Raw genomic sequence first — 18129 nt, 5'->3', positions numbered from 1 at the left:
TGGCTTTTGGCTTGCTTAGTTGGGGATATTTAATATTCAACAATATTATTGATCTGCCTTACTTCAGGTGGACGATGATGCAATTTTCTTCTAGAAACAAACTTTGTTGTATTATTTTCATGTTATCACTGTGAAGCTGCTTTGATACAATCTGTATTGTAAAAAGCGCTATATAAATAAAGGTGACTTGACTTGAGTTGACAATCTTATAAACATTGTGCTGCTTCATATTAAAAGTGAGTGCACAGTCAGAGAACTCCACATAAATCAATTAAATTATCAAGTAAAATTCAGATACAATTCTTTTGCTTATCTCCCTGATAAAAGTGGAACTTTTTATTTTATTTTTATTTTTATAAGATAGTTTCAAAAGAGTTTTAACAATGAAGTGTGAATAGATGGACAGAATAGTATAGCTACATGTAACTGTGCCACCTCCTGAATTTAAAAGAAATTAATTATTTACAATAAAGAATAAGGTTGACAGGAGATATTTTGTAAGATAAAAATGCTCAAATACCCAATGCACTTGTCTAGTTTAATCATTTAATTTAACAACTGACAGATTAGATGTCAGGGCAACATTTCTTCTCTCTCTTGTCTCTGCACTAGGCTAGTTTTGCATATGGGATTGATGTGATGTAACAGCAGCAAGGCCAATGATATGGTATTCCAATTTTCAACCCTATATGGTCCACAATAATTTTAGTAGAAAAACGTTATGCCCTCATATTCTGGTTGTTTAAAGTGCCCGGCCCTATTATGGTTTTTCAAATATTCCCTTTTATGCTGTGTGTAATATAGCTGTTTGTGAATGTAAAAGTTCTGCAAAGTTGTAAAGTCTAAAGTGCACGATAAATAAAGATATTGTCTACCAAAAAGAAAGAAATCGACTCTGAACCGCCAATACGAGTCGTTTTTCATTCGAATCCTACTGTTTTACGGTTCTACGTCACTAGAAAATGCATTTGCATAATGTCCCCCTTTGTTGTCTCCACCCGCGAACAACTTGACCAGCCCACAACACGTCGTTTTACTGACGACATGCTTTTCAAATCTCGGAGTTCAACGCGGGATTCGCAAAACAGTACCCAGTCTATTTGGACCAGCTTTCTCAGGATCACAACCTGTAAGTATGAATAATTATTGATTTATATATTTTCTACCGGGTGTTCAAAATACTTATACAAAATACGTTTTGTGTTTTATATTGTGTAAAAACTCATGTTATTAGTCTCACTGAAATACATATGCTAATCAGCTGTGGGCCACTATTACCTAACTGTGTCTATTAATGCAGATCGTCTGTTCTCACTACTTTGAGTAAAGATAAAGGATGGAGCAAGGTTTGTTTGTTACATCAGTCATTCAAGTTAGTGCTAATGTATGCGCTGTTATTGATACAGTTCCCGCATGTGCACCGCAATAAATTAGAAATATACACATGGTTTGTTGATGTGTATATCACTCTTGTTAATGCTGATAGTGAGGAATTACAGTTGAAAGATCTATAATGTAGCCTACCTCAAACTGAGTAACTTATGAGAAACATCCTGATTGAGTCGTCCTTGTGATAGAGGTTCGGTTTGAATGAATAGTTCTTCCAATGTTTAATCATCGGAATCTTGCTCAGATTGATATGGTATATAATCAATGTCATCGTTACGGTCTTTACACCTCAATCGCTGTCGAAAGCTTCCAGACAGAGCTGACGTCCAATTATGGTAATAGGCGTGTAGCTTCCGACAGGCGCTGTACGTGGTAGACCAATCACAACAGACTGGGCCATCTGGCCAATCAGAGCACAGCAGGCTCTCGGAATGGAGGGATTTAAAGAGACTGATTCATCCATCAACCGAGGTGTAGGCATTGCAGACCTGGGCTGAGATGGTGCTGGTGAGGACAGTGGAGGAACTGAAGGGAAGGAGGATCAGTTGGAACTACAGGGGTAAAGGGTCGAAGCGCAGCCGCCGACAAAGAAATCCGTGGTGGAGAAGACGATGCACCAAGGTGTTGGCCTGTCACGATAACAAATTTTGCTGGATGATAAATTGTCCAAGAAATTATTGCGATAAACGATAATATTGTCGTTCTGAGACCATATTCATCTAATATAATGATAATGGGATAATAATGCAGGTACACCTTTTCAAAGATCTATAAACTTTTATTTCTAAAGAATATTAAACATTGAAAACGGAAAACATTTTAAATATCCACAAAAAATTAACAAAACAACCAAAAACAATAAAAGCAATGGACTCTCAGTGTCTGTTAACAAAAAAAAAAAAAAAAAAAATCACTTGAATAAATACCAAAAACAATAAATAAAATGGATGTAAACAAAATTGCACTTCAAAAAATATTAAACATTAGGCTCAGACATAAATAGTGATCCATAACAGGCAAAACTGCCAGTTAGGACCTTTGTAAATAATCCACGGAGCTGTGCATTTAATGCACGACGTGGAGGCAAAGAACCGCCCGACGTGAAGTGGAGTTTAGTTTACTTGTTTAATTAAAAGGCACCAGAATACATGAAATTATATTTACTCCATTAACATTTTTCTGGGGGAGGACCCACCCACCCACCGACGCCCACCTTAAAACCTCAACTTTATTTTGTTAGTCACACATCTAGATTTTTGAGATTGACCTCTTTCAAATTCATAATTCTAGATTATCAAGAACTAACACGTTTCAAATAATTGCAATGCATATGGTTTACAATGGCACATATGTTTAACAATGGTCCTAGCAACATTAAGTTACCTGTTAAGATAATTTGTAGTTTTATATCTCCCTCTTTCTTTTCTCTTCTCTCTCAAACTTTGTATGATTGTCTCAGATGTGAAGTACCGAATGAGTTGTGTCTGTAGGAGGCCACCGTCTGACGTCATGCCCAAACAGGAACTAACGCAACGCAGTTTGTTGATGTGATTTTCTACAGAAACGCTGGTTATAACTGAAACTAAAGTGCCGCAATATGTCACAGGATTTCTGGTAAGCATTTTATATTGTTGTCGTTTATTGACATCTGAGGTCTACAGTTCAGTACAGTAGAGTTCAGAAAACAAAATTAGCTATTTAGTTCAGTGGATCTGTAAGTTAGCAGCCACATCAATTGAGACTGAAAATAGCTGTTTTAATTTCCTTTATTGCTCATTATATCCTATGCTTTAGTTAAATACTATGTGTTTGTGTACATATGTGTGATTTTTTTTTTTTTTTTTTTTTTTTTTTTTTTTTTTACGCGGCGAAAAAAGAAAAGCGTAGAAATGTTGCCAGGCTGGTTAGATGAGATCCATGTCACATGATTGTGTTGATGACAATCTTGTTTAAATGATTAAATAACTGGTAACACACATTTGATGATCTGTTACTATCAGCGTAATGTCATAGGTGTAAAACTGTTTGACAAAACTGCAATTTTTGTTTTGTTTCCCATTATTTAGGTTACAGAATTATGATGCAGCTTGTCGGATGGCTCAAGAAATTGCAGAAAACATCCATGAAAGAAACAGACTGCAAAGAACTGGAGGAAATCCAGCCAAGGTAAAGACAGGGTTTCATTGTTCATAGGATGAATTTGAGCCCTGTGTCAGTGGTCTTTATGCTGTAATGTCTCTCTTCTTGTGTGTCTGTCCCTACAGCTGAACATGACCCTGAGAGCATCATTACAGAAGCTCAAACAGAATATAGCACAGCTCAGGGACACGTTGAATCGAGCTGCTGCTAAAAGGCAGATGTATCCTTTCCAGTAGAATTAATACTAATTTCATGCACAAATCCTGAGAGTGGAATCCAAAGATTTTTGTTTAGGGTTGGTTGTGTTTGTTTTGAAGATTCTTTAAATGATAGTTCATACAAAAATGGATTCAACCCCATTTTCTTTCTGTAAAATTTCACACTCATCCTTTCCAAATGACAGTGCAAAGTAGATCGTCTTTCAAGCACTAGAAAAGACTGAAGAAACAAAACAAAACATGTAATATATTCCAAGGGTTCTGAAGTCATATAATAGAGGAACAGGCCAAACTGAATATATTATTTGCTGATTATCCTGCACTCCAGTGAGCTGGTATCTCAAGAGCAGGATCAGTCCAATTACTGAACATGTTGTTCGTTTGTGCCTCTTCTTTTTAAAGGTCCCATTCCATGGATAATTTTATTATTTTATAATGTTTCCTGGGGTGCCCTTATAATGTTAGTATGTTTTTTAGATCAAATTTTTTTATAATTTAGAAATAAAAGGCATATTTCCTAGCCTGATTTCATTCCCTGATTTGAACGCTCTGTTTGAAGGGGCGTGTCTGCTGTGAGACTTCAATGTAAACGCCCTCTGCTGTGATTGGCTGACATTCTTGCATATGAAATATCTGGCATTACATGTGGAACTATCTGGAAAACTTTTACTATTACAGCTATTATACGTTTTTACTATTACAGCTATCGGGATTAACGAATCGTGAGAAGTTTTCTAAGTATTTAGATCTATTCCCATCACATAAAAGGTTGCAGTTATGAGCATTGAGCAGATGACAGTCTGTTGATCGCGTGAAAAAAGATCTTATCATTGCAACGCAGTTCCTGCACTCTCACTAATGATTTCACCAATGCAAACATGAGGTATATAAATACAGTAAGAGATTCGTTGTGCAGTGTAACAGCGTCATTGATTTCATAACAAGTTTTGGCAAGTGTCCAGATAAACTCGCGCTGTGTGATTGATAGCTTGGGCGATTGGAAAGGGATTGTTCTTTGATCGCTTTCTGTATATTAATTACAGTTTAAGTAAGATTATTTTCATCCTACTAAGAGAAACGATGTGAAGTTGATCGCTACTTCCATAGTAAATCACTACTTACCGCTTGCTGGAATATAGTTGAAATTGCCCCCTTCGTCAGTATGAAACGCTGAGAGAAGCCTGCTTGATATTGTCCCAGGTTAGAAAAATAGTCCGTGGTGAAATGGACAGAGCAAACTAACAACTTCGAATTAAACTTTTGCGGTATCCGATTATAGATAAACATCAACCACGTCTGTCGTTCGCCATCAATATGCCTGTATTCCTGTGGGCGGAGGTTAGTCAAAACACGGTTTTAATGACGTCATTAAAGAAGGAAGTAGAGGCATGTAGTCCAACCCAGCAGTTCGATGTAGGCGACTTCTGTTAAATAAAATATCTCGCTTGGCATTGAACTTTGAGCTTTATAATTTTACAGATATTATTTATACTCTAACAACAACATTACACACTAACTAAAGTTTGAAACATGGGATCACGAAGAACGGGACCTTTAATGAACCAGTTGATATGGCTCATGAATCAAGTTCTTGAGTTCATCATCGCTTTATGATCCAGTCACAAAGGTTCTCAATCTTTGTTGTTGTTGTTTTAGAGGAGCTCATAGTGACCACATAACTGCAAATAAATCTTCAAAAGTTCCACAAGATTAAGATACTGAAGCCACTTTTTCAAAAGTCTTTGTACAGTCTGCATTACCAATATGAATCTTGGCCAAACAGTTAATCTCACCTCCAAAACTCACTCAGACCAACAAAAAACTTCATATATGTCTCAAAATAAGCTCGTTCCACCATAACACTGCCAACAATTCTCATTCAGAAAACATATATGTCATTTATAACACACTGACCTAAAAAAAACTAACATCAGGGAGCGTTACATAAATCATACATTTTTATCTTTAAAGTTTGAATTTTTTTTTAACATAAATCAGTATTTCATTGTAGCAAAAGAATAAGATCTTTTCATTTTACTGACTGTATTACAGCATAATGAATGAATGATAAATGCAGCAATTTTTTTTTTCCATATCTTTACATATAGTAATTTACTTGCAAAAAATAATAAATTGAAAAATCCTGAAGCAATAATAAAAAATAAAACAAACCAACAACAAGTCTCCCCTCGACCCTACAGGACAAGCGGTTTGGAAAATGTTAGGATGGATGGATGGATGGATGGATGGATGGATGGATGGATGGATGGATGGATGGATGGATGGATGGATGGATGGATGTACAGTTCTGTGAGGGTTCTTGTCCTCCCTCTCTCTTCTTTCCCCACCTATTTGTCTTCCTTGATCCATGTTTCTAAACAAAATCATTCTGAAGCCATCCTGATTTACCAAAATTATTTATAAATGATTTATGATTTATAAAAAATGATTTATAAAAAATTACTACTGTATTGAGACCTAAAATAGGACACCTGGGTCAGCTTTCAGCTGAAATTGCAATTAGTTGTGTTTGGAAAATTATTATTTAATTTCATTGTAAATATTCTGCTAAATTTAAATTGAAATGCTTTTATCAGTTTTGAAAGCAATGCATAGTGTTTTGCAGATGGTGAAGTATGAATGACAAAATTATATGTTTGTCTCTGTAAAGCTGCTTTGAAACAATCTACATTGTTAAAAGCGCTATATAAATGAAGATGACAAAAGTGTTCATGGATTTTGGAAAATGTGGTCATTGAATGCATTTTGTGTGATGGCAGTGAAAAATGCTTTCTGTGTCACTGAATGTGTGAAGAGTTCTGAAAGTGTGGCTTAAGTATTGACCGTTGCTTTTTAGCTATTAAAAAAAAACTGTAATATGACATGAGGCTGGGCAAAAACACAAACACAAAACAAATCTTCACAATGTTAAAAAAACTGTGATTTCTCATGAGCACCTGTAGGTGGCAGTGTTTTATAATAAATCAATTGCAGTGTGGTCAGAAGTAATGCTGCTTGTGATCCACAATTGGATTTGGAAGTACTAGCCCTAAACAACTACAGGAAATAAATGTGAATGTTGTGTTCATAAGTCATTGATGTTTATAATGATTAAGCGTATCTTTCTTTGAGATGAGCATAATTATGCAGTCATAAATGTGTAATTTTAATGCCTTAATGAAAAATGCCAGAATGCAAGCTGAAGCTGACAGAAGACAAAACCTTGTTGATGATCTTGCTACCAGAGAAACAAGACTAAACGCCTCTTTCAAAGGAGACATCACAGAAGCGGAGCCAGCAAGGTACATACACATACTGTGTGAAATTTGACCAATGAATTTCAATGGATAAAAATTTGTGTTAGGCCAATATTATTGGCAAGGCTAAATACACATTATGCTAAATGTATTTACTAAAATCAAACATTAATTCAGTAAATATTGTGTTGTGTTATTCATTTAATTTCAGCAATATTGTATTCAGTATCATTTGTTAAATTATATACCGTAATTATATTAATGTTATCAGTGTCAACCTTTTAAAAATATCAGTAATTTTTTTTTGAATGTCAGTTATTATACTAGGAGTCAACAATATGTTTATTTTTTCTCAATATTTGAGATATTGAGATTTGTATTTAAATGCCAAGCTTTCTTGTCAACATTATTTTGTTCATTAACAATATTTTTCTCTTTTCCATAAATTCATAAACGCATAATGATGCAAAACATTACTAATTGGTTTGTACATTACCATTCAAACGTGGATTTTCAGCAGCCATTACTCCAGTCTTTAGTGTCACATGATCCCTCAGAAAAATCATTCTAATACGCTGAGTTGGTGCTCAAGCCTCAAGAAGCATGTCAAATATTATATTTATATTTTTGTGCATATTTTCAGGATACTTTGACTAATAGAAAGTTCAAAAGAACAGCGTTTATTTGAAATAGAAAACTTTTATTAACATTATAAATGTCTTTACAGTCATTTTTGGTCAATGTAACAATGAATCGTATTAATTACTGAAAAAAAAATTATTATTTAAAATTATGAAATTAAATGATCAGCATAATTTTATACAGCAATGTAGAATATTTCTCAGAAAGCCAAATGTGTATTTTTGCAAGGCATAATGGATGTCCCTGAAAGTTTTACATTCATTAATCTTAAAGAGGAAGTGACCGATCCAAGTGACTGCGTCAACTAGCCTTGGCCTTAACTCTCTCACACTGGCACGGTCCAGCAGAAACCATGAACTCTATGCCGTAGTTAGTCTACCAGGCCACAGAGGCCTATGCTTGCCATCTTTCCTGCTTGCTCTTGCAGTAGTGTCCCAATGTTGAGTAACTTTATGCCAGAAATGTTGTGACCTGTGCTGAAACGGAAGTCTGTGCTAAGGGCTCCAGTTCAGCTTTACTGCTCTGCTGATCAGAGTTGAGCCTTGAACCTCCTCCTTCAGGACTGTTTACACTTCCCTACTCTCCACTGCGCTCACATCCTCTCTCCAAAATACACCAATCAGAGACTTAACGTGTCACCGCCAATCTCCTGTGCGCTTATGACTCTTAATCGAAACGACAGTTCAGGAGCTGAGCTCTTTTAGAAATATGAGATGGTCATTATTCAGATTTGACCTTCTTGATCCAGGTTACACGGACTAGGATGAGAAGACAAAACATCCTGCTTATATTAAATTAGGAATCATTTTTTTATCATTAGGAGTTTAATGCTCCATCTGTCCTGATTATTCTATTTTCTCATTGCTCAGTTTAATACAGGATAGTGCTGTTATTTGAAACTACAACTAGAACTTAAAAAAAAATTTTGTTATCTGAAATAAAGCTGAAATATAGAAAATTATAAATAACAACTAACTGCAATAAAATAAGTTGAAATTGAAGTACTAAAATGACCAAAACTAAAACTGAAATAAAATAAATTAAAGCTAAATAGAAATATGTAGAAAAAAAGACAAAAGCACATAACAAAATGACTAAAACTTAAAGGGATAGTTCACCCAAAGATGAAATATTTGTCATAATTTACGCAGCCACATGCCATTTCAAACCTGTACGATTTTTTTTTTTCTCTTCTGTGGAACTTAAAAAAAAATACTTTGAGTAATGCCTTTTGTTCAAACATTGGAAGTCAATGGTAACCAAAACTGTTTTGTTACCAATATTCTTTAAAGTGCCCCTATTATGGATTTTTTAAAATGACCTTTCATGTAGTGTGTAACATAGCTCTAAGTGAATGAAAACATCCTGCAAAGTTTTAAATCTGAAAGTGTATATAAAGTATATTAAGTTATTGTCTTTCAAAAGTAAGAGTCGACTCTGAGTCAATTAAATTAATTGTTTTTCAAACGAGTCATAAGCCGCTTCGTTGTGATGTCAAGACCAATGTCAAGACATTAGCACACCCACTTATTGCGTGCGCAAACACCAGGGAAAACTTGCACCTCAAACCAGCAGCTGATTCCTGTGGATATTGGATAGCATCAAGTCGAGAAGACGCTGTGCTCTACAATGTGACGGTAAAGCCAGTTTTGTTTCACTGCCCAAGGATGAGCATGTGAAGAATCAGTGATTAAAATTCATCTTTACCACGATATCACAGCAGTGTAATCCTAAACTTTTGCTGTGTTCCTTTTATTTCACTGACGACTGCTTCTCAAATCTAGAAAGTTCACTGCAGGATTCGCAAACCACTTGCTCTTGAAAGATGGTGTTCAAAATACTTGGTTTGAGTTTTATATTGTGTAGGTCTCCTGCTAACTGGTTAACTCACATTATTACTGTCTTACTGAAATACTTCTGCTAATCAGCTGTGGGCCACGATTACCTATAACTGTGTCTATTAATGCATATCGTCTGTCGTTCTCACTACTTTGAGGAAAGACTAAGCATGGAGCAAGATTTGTTTTACCAACGTTTATGTTACATCAGTCATTCACATTAGAGCTCGGCTAAATTATGCACTGTTATTGATACAGTTTCCACATGTTCACCTCAATCAATTAGAAAAAAATACTCTGTAAATAAAAAAGTACAAGTAAAATAATCGGGTTGTTGATGGACATGCACTTGTTAATGCTTATGGTGAGGAATTACAGTTGCAACATCTCATAATGTGCCTCAAACTGAGTAGTGTATCACTGAGAAACGTCCTGCTCGAGTCGTCCTTGCGATGGAGGTTCAGGTTGAATAACTAGTTCTTCCAGTGTTTCAACATCGGACTCGTGCTCGGATTGATGTGGTAAAATCGACATCATTGTTCGTTACTGTGTTTAGTTTACGGTGTAGGAAGCCTCAGGACAAGCAGCAGAGCTGACGTTGTTATGGCAATGGGCGTTTTTGTTTTCGACACGCGCTGTACGCGGTTGACCAATCACAACAGACTGAGCTGTCTGGCCAATCAGAGCAGAGTAGGAGCAGAGTCCTTTGAGAATCATTGAAAATATGGTGATGTGCAAATGTATATTATGAGAAAATGAAACAGTTATTTGACCTTTGATGCATGTAAACCTGTTGTAGGAGACTCCAAGACACAATTAGGAAACTTTAAAATGGAGAAGAGGAAGAGTTGCGTTTGTTGCGAGTGTGTTTGTCGCCATGTCGTCGAGACGCTGTTATTTTCATCCCGGAGTCCAATCACTTTTGTTTGACCTTCCCAACGGGCAACGTGCGCTAAGCTGCTGTCGAATCACAACACAGGAACCGCTGGCACAATCAGAACTCGTTACGTATTTCTGAAGGAGGGACTTCATAGAACAAGGAAGTTATCAGCCCGTTTTTAGGACAGTGAAAACAGCGGTATACAGATAAGTAAATTGTGTGAAAAATACTGTGTTTTTTTACACGCGAAACATGAACAAGTTATATTGCACACTGTAAACACAATCAAAGCTTCAAAAACACACAAAAACGGGACCTTTAATAAGTACTATAATTGTTATAATATTATATACACTATATTGCCAAAAGTATTGGGACACCCCTCCAAATCATTGAATCCAGGTGTTCCAATCACTTCCATGGCCACTGTTGTATAAAATCAAGCACCTAGGCATGCAGACTGCTTCTACAAACATTTGTGAAAGAATGGGTCGCTCTCAGGAGCTCAGTGAATTCAAGCGTGGTACCGTGATAGGTTGCCACCTGTGCAATAAGCTAATTCGTGAAATTTCCTCACTACTAAATATTCCACGGTCAACTGTTAGTGGCAGAGTCAATAGCTATAGACTTCCAAACTTCGTGTGGCCTTCAGATTAGCTCAAGAACAGTGCATAGAGAGCTTCATGGAATGGGTTTCCATGGATGAGCAGCTGCATCCAAGCCTTACATCGCCAAGTGCAATGCAAAGCATGCCACCACTGGACTCTAGAGCAGTGGAGACGTGTTCTCTGGAGTGACTAATCACGCTTCTCTCTCTGGCAATCCAATGGACGAGTCTGGGTTGCCGGTTTCCAGAAGAACGGAACTTGCCTGACTGCATTGTGCCAAGTGTAACGTTTGGTGGAGGGGGGATCATGGTGTGGGGGTGTTTTTCAGGGGTTGGGCTTGGCCCATTAGTTCCAGTGAAAGGAACTCTTAATACTTCAGCACACCAAGACATTTTGGACAATTTCATGCTCCCAACTTTGTGGGAAAAGTTTGGCGATGGCCCCTTCCTGTTCCAACATGACTGAGTACCAGTGCACAAAGCAAGGTCCATAAAGACATGGATGAGCGAGTTTGGTGAGGAGGGCTGCACAGAGTCCTGACCTTAACCCGATAGAACACCTTTGGGATGAATTAGAGCCAGGCCTTCTCGTCCAACATCAGTGCCTAACCTCACAAATGTGCTTCTAGAAGAATGGTTAAAAATTCCCATAAAAAGAAGAGTTGAAGCGTTTATAGCTGCAAAGGTTGGGCCAATTCCATATTAAACCCTACAGATTAAGAATGGGGTGTCGTTAAAGTTCATGTGCATGTAAAGGCAGACGTCCCAAAACTTTTGACAATATAGTGTATATCACTATAACACTGATACAGGCTAATATAAAGACTTTGTCTTGATCCGTTCTAAAAGATTGGCCCTTTTGAGTTAGTGATTGGTAGAGGCTGAGAAGAGGTATTTAGTTACTATCTCTGATTAATAAAATTAGGGGAATTTGAGAAGTAATTTATAGGCCTGATCCTTTTTTTCCCTACCCATCTTTGTGGACTTAATCCTCTAATTCCTTAACATGGGAGGGCTGAACTTTTATCTTTATAGGTCCCGTTCACGTCGCACTGCTGCGCCATGCACACATTTAGCTAAAAGAACACTTATAAATTACAGTCATTTGATCAAGTTTTTAATACTAAATAATTTTTTATGAGGGTGTTAGGCTGGCAGAATTTTTAGGGCCTGGATTCATCTTACTGTGTGGTCTTTGTCTGCCAGTGGGGGTGTTAGTTTTGCTTCAATAGGCTGAAATAGCATTTAACTTTTTCCATAGGGATAAAACCAGGCTTATGGCATTCGCGAAACAATACCTTTGTGGAAGATTAACCTCTAATCAAGCACAAAATGACATACCGCTCATTTGAAGATTCAGAGTTCCCGACCCGTTGCCCCAACCCTCTTCCCCCAATTTCCTCTCTTTTATATTTGATCGTAATGCACAAAGTTGTAATTAGTTAAATAGGGCCTCTAAGAGACGAGGTCTGTCTCCATGTCTCGCTCCAGTGTGATGCCTCGTCTGATTAAGTCTGCGGGCTCTGCGGGAGGTTAATTGGATAAGCGTTAATCCTCACACCGCTGAGATGGAGCGGAGGAAGTGGAGAGGGGCTGGCGCAAGCTACGAGTTGCCAAACATGTCAGAAAGATTAGTATCCGCCGCTGACCACTTGTCTCGCTGGCCAGAGGATTAATATAGGCTTGGACTTGGACTGGTTTGGTATGTTTGTAGATCAGCAAGGTGGATGAATGGGGAAGAAAGAGGCCTAGCTCACCAAGCGTGTGAGATGTAAACTTCCTTGTTGTGAGGAAGGATGAGAATGAGAGGAACGGATCCAGCCGAAGACTCTTCAGAGGTTAGCGACCTCTCTGAACTTAAATGAACCGCCACTGATGCCGAACTAACTGAAAGAGAAGGGCCATTGTCAAAATCTAGCGTTCATAGTGAGAGGAAGTAATTTGGGTTTTACTCAAATACCTTTTTTTGACATGCAGTTTCACCTTAACCTGCTTAAGCAACTGCATATTCCTGAAAGGAAACATAAAAAAAAAAAAAAAATCCTCAGTATAAAAATATACGTTATATGTAGGTCAATGACATAGTGTATAAGAGTGTCCACGATAAAGAAGAGGAAAAAATCTTTCAAAAAATTTCATTTGAAAGTTCTTAGAAATGTACTCTTTGTATTCATGTTGGATTCATAGTTTTGGCAAACGTTTATAGCATTTTCAACTACCGTTACAATTTAATGGCTATAATAAAAATATAATGTGATGTAACCATCAATGTTTGTCTTATACTGTGCCTACATCTTAATCATTATTTTCAAAAAGTTTTAACATATACATTTTCAAGTTAAAATGTTTCTTATAGAAATATTATTGACTATTAATTCCTAAATATTCATTTTTCAACAAACTTTCTTTGTTACATAAAAATGTCAAATTATTTGATATTTTAAAAGACATATTGACCTTGACACACAGTCATTTCAAATATTAAGCAAGCAGTGAATAATAAAATATTATCCCAAACTACTTAATATAGTTTTCTTTCTTTAAGAATTTCATTCTATAGCTTTGTTCTTCATTATGATATCAGGATAGTTGTACTATCCATACACCAAATTGATTTGTAATCAATGACATGGATGGATTTGCTTGATACTATCGAAAAAGTCTCTGAACCTTCAGTATGCAGAACACCCGTGCAAACTAGTGACCGGCTCATAACTCTGCGCGATGCTGAGCGCTGATAGCTTTTCCAGAAGAGCCTTTAAACTTCACTTCTCTCTCTGCGAGCTGTCCAGGAGCCTCGGGGAACAGGTTTCATACATTAATCAAAGAAAAGAGCAAAAGCACAACGCAGTGTCTCCACAGGATAACAGGCCACTTCTAGGTTTGGCACACCGCTTTGAAAGCTTGTATAAAAGCCAGAGGCGGTTCATATGCTTTGTGTCCTTGTAACGTAGGGCATGAAAACTCACTCTTCGGGCCCAACAAAGTGGAACCCATATGAACAAATAAACAGAGGTTCTCTGATCTTACAAGGTCCAAAGTAGGGGATGTTGTTTGCTATTTTAGAGGTAAAAAATAGAAAGGTTATTTATTCTGAAGGCACATGAGTGCTACAGATGTGAGTTTGGTAGAAAGAGCCTGTGGCTCTTGAACAACTCACGGACATGCCTCAAAGTTTATTTACATTTGTAAAGTAGATGATGTGTGTCCATTTGATGTGTGCACATAGCTGTTGATTGACAGTGCATGTGGAATAACTATAATATTACACTGTGTACGTAATCTAGTTACTGTGTGTGTATGTAATGAGAAAGTTGACTTTGTGTATTACAGCGATGACTGCTGTATGCATACATTTTTGTTTTATTGAAACGATAATCTAAAAGAGACTGTGTGTTGCATTAATTTTGACCACATATAAGGGCCTGTTTACACCTGGTCACTTCATGCATTCTTACTGATCAGGTAGCTATCTGGTTTGTTAAAACAAACGAATATAAATCCGGTCCTCAATTCCCTGCGCTACGTATATGCAAATTTAATGAAGTTCACATCAACGGATGCAACAGAGCTGCATTTTATTTATCAGCAGCTAATTTCAAGATCAAAGATCGCAATTGGAGAGAGAACAGCATGAGCACTGGTAAGATCATTTAGTCTATTGCGTGTTGAGCGTATGCGACTTACTTTGTTTCATTTGCGGCAGTTTGAGCGTTGGCTTGCTGAAGAGATGCTCAGCTACTCATCTGTGTTAATGTGTGTTGCAGTAACACTGTCATATCTGGCTATAACATCATGTAGCCTATAACACGCTCTCACGCGTTTATTTTTTTACATTTTTGGAGGAGTAAAATCTACATATGTGGTTTCAACAACCAGATGTATTTTCACTTGCCCAGTTTTGTCTGGAATCATTTAATGCTTAAATTCATTTATTTAAGACACTGAAACTTTAATATTTAAATTTATTTAAAAAAATTATCACAAAGTGGTATTGATGGTGTTCAATCCTTTTCTATTGATATCTGTCTCCTTATTTACATGGAACAATGATGCAAACATGAGTTCCATCAACGACTCCAACAACTCCAGGGAAGCCCGAAATTGTCCGGCATAGGAAAATTAACATATTCACCCTTTATTTAAATATTATATAAAGTGTCTTAAAGATGTTGTAAGCATATTCCGTAGTTGTGCTTGGAGTCAATTGTTTTATTTGTGAAAAGTTAATGAAACATGCCAAATTGTGCACCATGATTTTTGGCCAGGCTGTCATACAAAGAAATTATGAACACAAGAGAGGACCAATGAAATATTAATAACTGATTACAATGTTTTTTTTTCCCGTGAGCTTTTTTTTTTCTAAAACCTGTAGCTGTAGTTTTACTTTTTTGCCAAATAATTTTGTCAGACCTTCAGTAAGTTTAGTGTTTTGTTCTTCCCTCATATATATATAAAAAAAAGATATACATATAACAATATTTTCCTCATATTTTGATGGTTTAAGCAGACTTGTAAGGTTGTAAAAAAAAAAAAAAAAAAAACTCCCTTGCCCAATCACTTTTGGCCACTACTGTATGTTTGGTGTGGTTAGTGCCACAATAGTGCTATTTAAAGCTGGGGTAGGTAAGAATGGTCTAAAAAACTTATTTTTCAAATTTGTTTAAACTTTATATATATATCAATACATAATTAAAATGTAAGTATTCTGAAAAAGAAAGTATAAAAATCGAGTGTATGTAGACCTCTAACGACTGTTTTAAAGACAGCTCATTATTTCCATTCAGTCCACCCTCTCCCTTCTGGGGTCCTTTCAAAGCCACGCCCCCAAAACACATGAACGCGCGACTCCGACCGAAGACGCATTATTTACCTGAGACAAGCAGAGAGGAAGGAGCGCAGTGCATGTAGCATCATGTCAGAATCACATGTAATGTAACTTTATAACGTTGCACTCTTTCTATGAGTTATAAATAGCCAGTAAGATAATATAACGGTAACTAACGTTGCAGTAGGCTATGTAAATAATTATTCTAGCGATATGTAATGCTAAATAAGGTTTGCTAGTACATTATTTTAGCAACATGACAAGCCAGTGAATTAGCAGGTTTCAATTGTTGCTTTGCACAGTGCGTGACATTTTATCTGTATGTTATGCGGCTAGAGTTTTAAAGGGGTGATGAACTGAGAAATCAAATTTTCCTTGATATTTTGACATATAAGAGATCATAATACTATAATAATATCCTGTAAGTTTCAGAACTGAAAACTACCTTGTTAGTCCAATAAAAGCTTTTATAGACACCAGGCTCAGCAAACGACTCCTTTTTCAAAGTGGGGAACTATGACGTCAAAGAGGATAAAACACCGCCTCCACAAAAGAAGATCAACGCCTACTTCAACACGGCCTGTTTAGCCCCGCCCACCGATTCGCCCAAACATGCTAAATAACATAGGACGACATGATGATTGCAAAACCGGATCGAGCTACTTCCAAGCAATAAACATGCTGTTTACTAAATATTGTGCGTGCCTGTTTGTGGAAGAAGACAGTCTGCATAAGCTTCCTTCGGATTCCAGCATGGTTAAACTTTATTAAATCAGTCAATCACAATTTCCCGACACGGATCTGCCAGCAACATGTAAGTAACCATGTGTATTCTAATGCCTGATCTGCGATCAGTGATTTCTGATGTGTAATTATTCAAGTTCAGATATCTTTCTCTTAAAATCGTTCAATACTGTTTATGCATCAGTGACTAAACGATCAACTTCACATAATTTCTCGTAGTATTATGAAAATAATATTTTTTAAACTGTTATTAAATTATATACAGAAAGCGATCAAAGAACGATCCCTTTCCATTCGCACAAGCTGTCAATCAAACAGCACAGCGCGAGCCGCGAGAGCTTATCTGGACACAACCAAACTCGTGATGAAATAATGACACTGTTACACTACACAACGAAGCTCTTACTGTGTATTCACATCGTGTTTGCATTGTGATTTGGTGTAAGCATTTGTGAGAGTGCAAAAATTGCGTTGCAATGATAAGATCTTTATTCACGCGATCAACAGACTGTCTGTCATCTGCTCAGTCAGTGCTCATCATGCTGCAACCTTTCATGCGATGTAATAGATTTAAATATAATGCTTTAAACGATACTTTTCACGATTTGTTAATCTCGATAGCTGTAATAGTAAAAACGTAGTAAAAGTTTTCGAGAGAGTTCATGTAATACTAGCTATTTCATATGCAAGCATGTCAGCCAATCACAGCAGTGGGCGTTTGCACTGCAGTCTCACAGCAGACACGCCCCTTAAAACGGAGCTTTCAAATCTGAGGCTGAAATCAGGCTTGGAAAAATGGCTTTTATTTATAAATTATGACAATTTTTGATGTAAAAATCATACTAACATTATAAGGGCACCCCAGGCAACATTATAAAATAATAAAACAATCCAGTTCATGACCCCTTTAACACTGAGTCAATGGGCTCCGACGGGCTTGTTTATCGTCATCGGTCTTTTCCCGTTTACCTGTGTTTGTTATATGAGCAGGTTCCACTCGAGAAATTGGTAGTTTGGTTGTTTGTCCGCCATTAGCACAGCTGCTCGGCACACCGGCAATCTTGATTTTGAATGACGGTACGCGCTGTGCAAGAGAGGGGCGATCAGCGCGTACGCGAACTTGATTGACACTGCTAAGACACTCCTCCTGGCTCTGAAGGCATCTGATTGGTTCTTTACACTCGGACCGAGTGGCAGCGATTGGTCAGAGTTTTTACTGTCCTGCAGCTGCTACAGAGGTCTGATTGTTTTCATTCCTTTTTCTGAACACATAATGTATTGACTACTCTCAGGATGGAAGGACCATTTCACCCAGTATAAAAAAAAGTGTTTCTGAACAGGATTACCTACCCTAGCTTTAAGACCCTGCTTACTGTGGACAATAGCAGAAGGGGAACTAACTCAAACTGAGGGCTTAAATACACAGAGCAAGCATAGGAAACTAGATGGCACACAGGTGAAGGGTTTTAATAAAGAGGGAAATCAAAACAGTAACCATGACAACCAATAAGAAGCGGAAACATGGGAAACTAGGTCAAACTAAACAGGCAAACAGGAACATATATTTTTTTCATAACATCATTTGTA

General features: G+C 37.0%; 1 protein-coding gene across 1 annotated transcript in view; it reads left to right on the top strand.

Moving 5' to 3' along the window:
• Positions 1-1052: 1052 nt before the first annotated feature.
• The window catches only part of stx8 (syntaxin 8), a 66793-nt gene continuing 49716 nt past the window's right edge, over positions 1053-18129 (top strand). Inside the window, exons 1-5 of the mRNA XM_079883245.1 lie at positions 1053-1129; positions 2849-3003; positions 3456-3555; positions 3654-3748; positions 6938-7048. Of these exons, the coding sequence (XP_079739371.1) occupies positions 2987-3003; positions 3456-3555; positions 3654-3748; positions 6938-7048 (323 nt within the window). The 5' untranslated portion in view covers positions 1053-1129; positions 2849-2986. The remainder of the gene's footprint in view (positions 1130-2848; positions 3004-3455; positions 3556-3653; positions 3749-6937; positions 7049-18129) is intronic.

The sequence above is a fragment of the Squalius cephalus genome (assembly GCF_949319135.1).
Source record: "Squalius cephalus genome assembly, chromosome: 10".
In the NCBI taxonomy this organism is placed as follows: Eukaryota; Metazoa; Chordata; class Actinopteri; order Cypriniformes; family Leuciscidae; genus Squalius; species Squalius cephalus.
The sequence above is the reverse complement of the archived record's forward strand: the minus strand, read 5'-3'. Positions and strand labels throughout refer to the sequence as shown.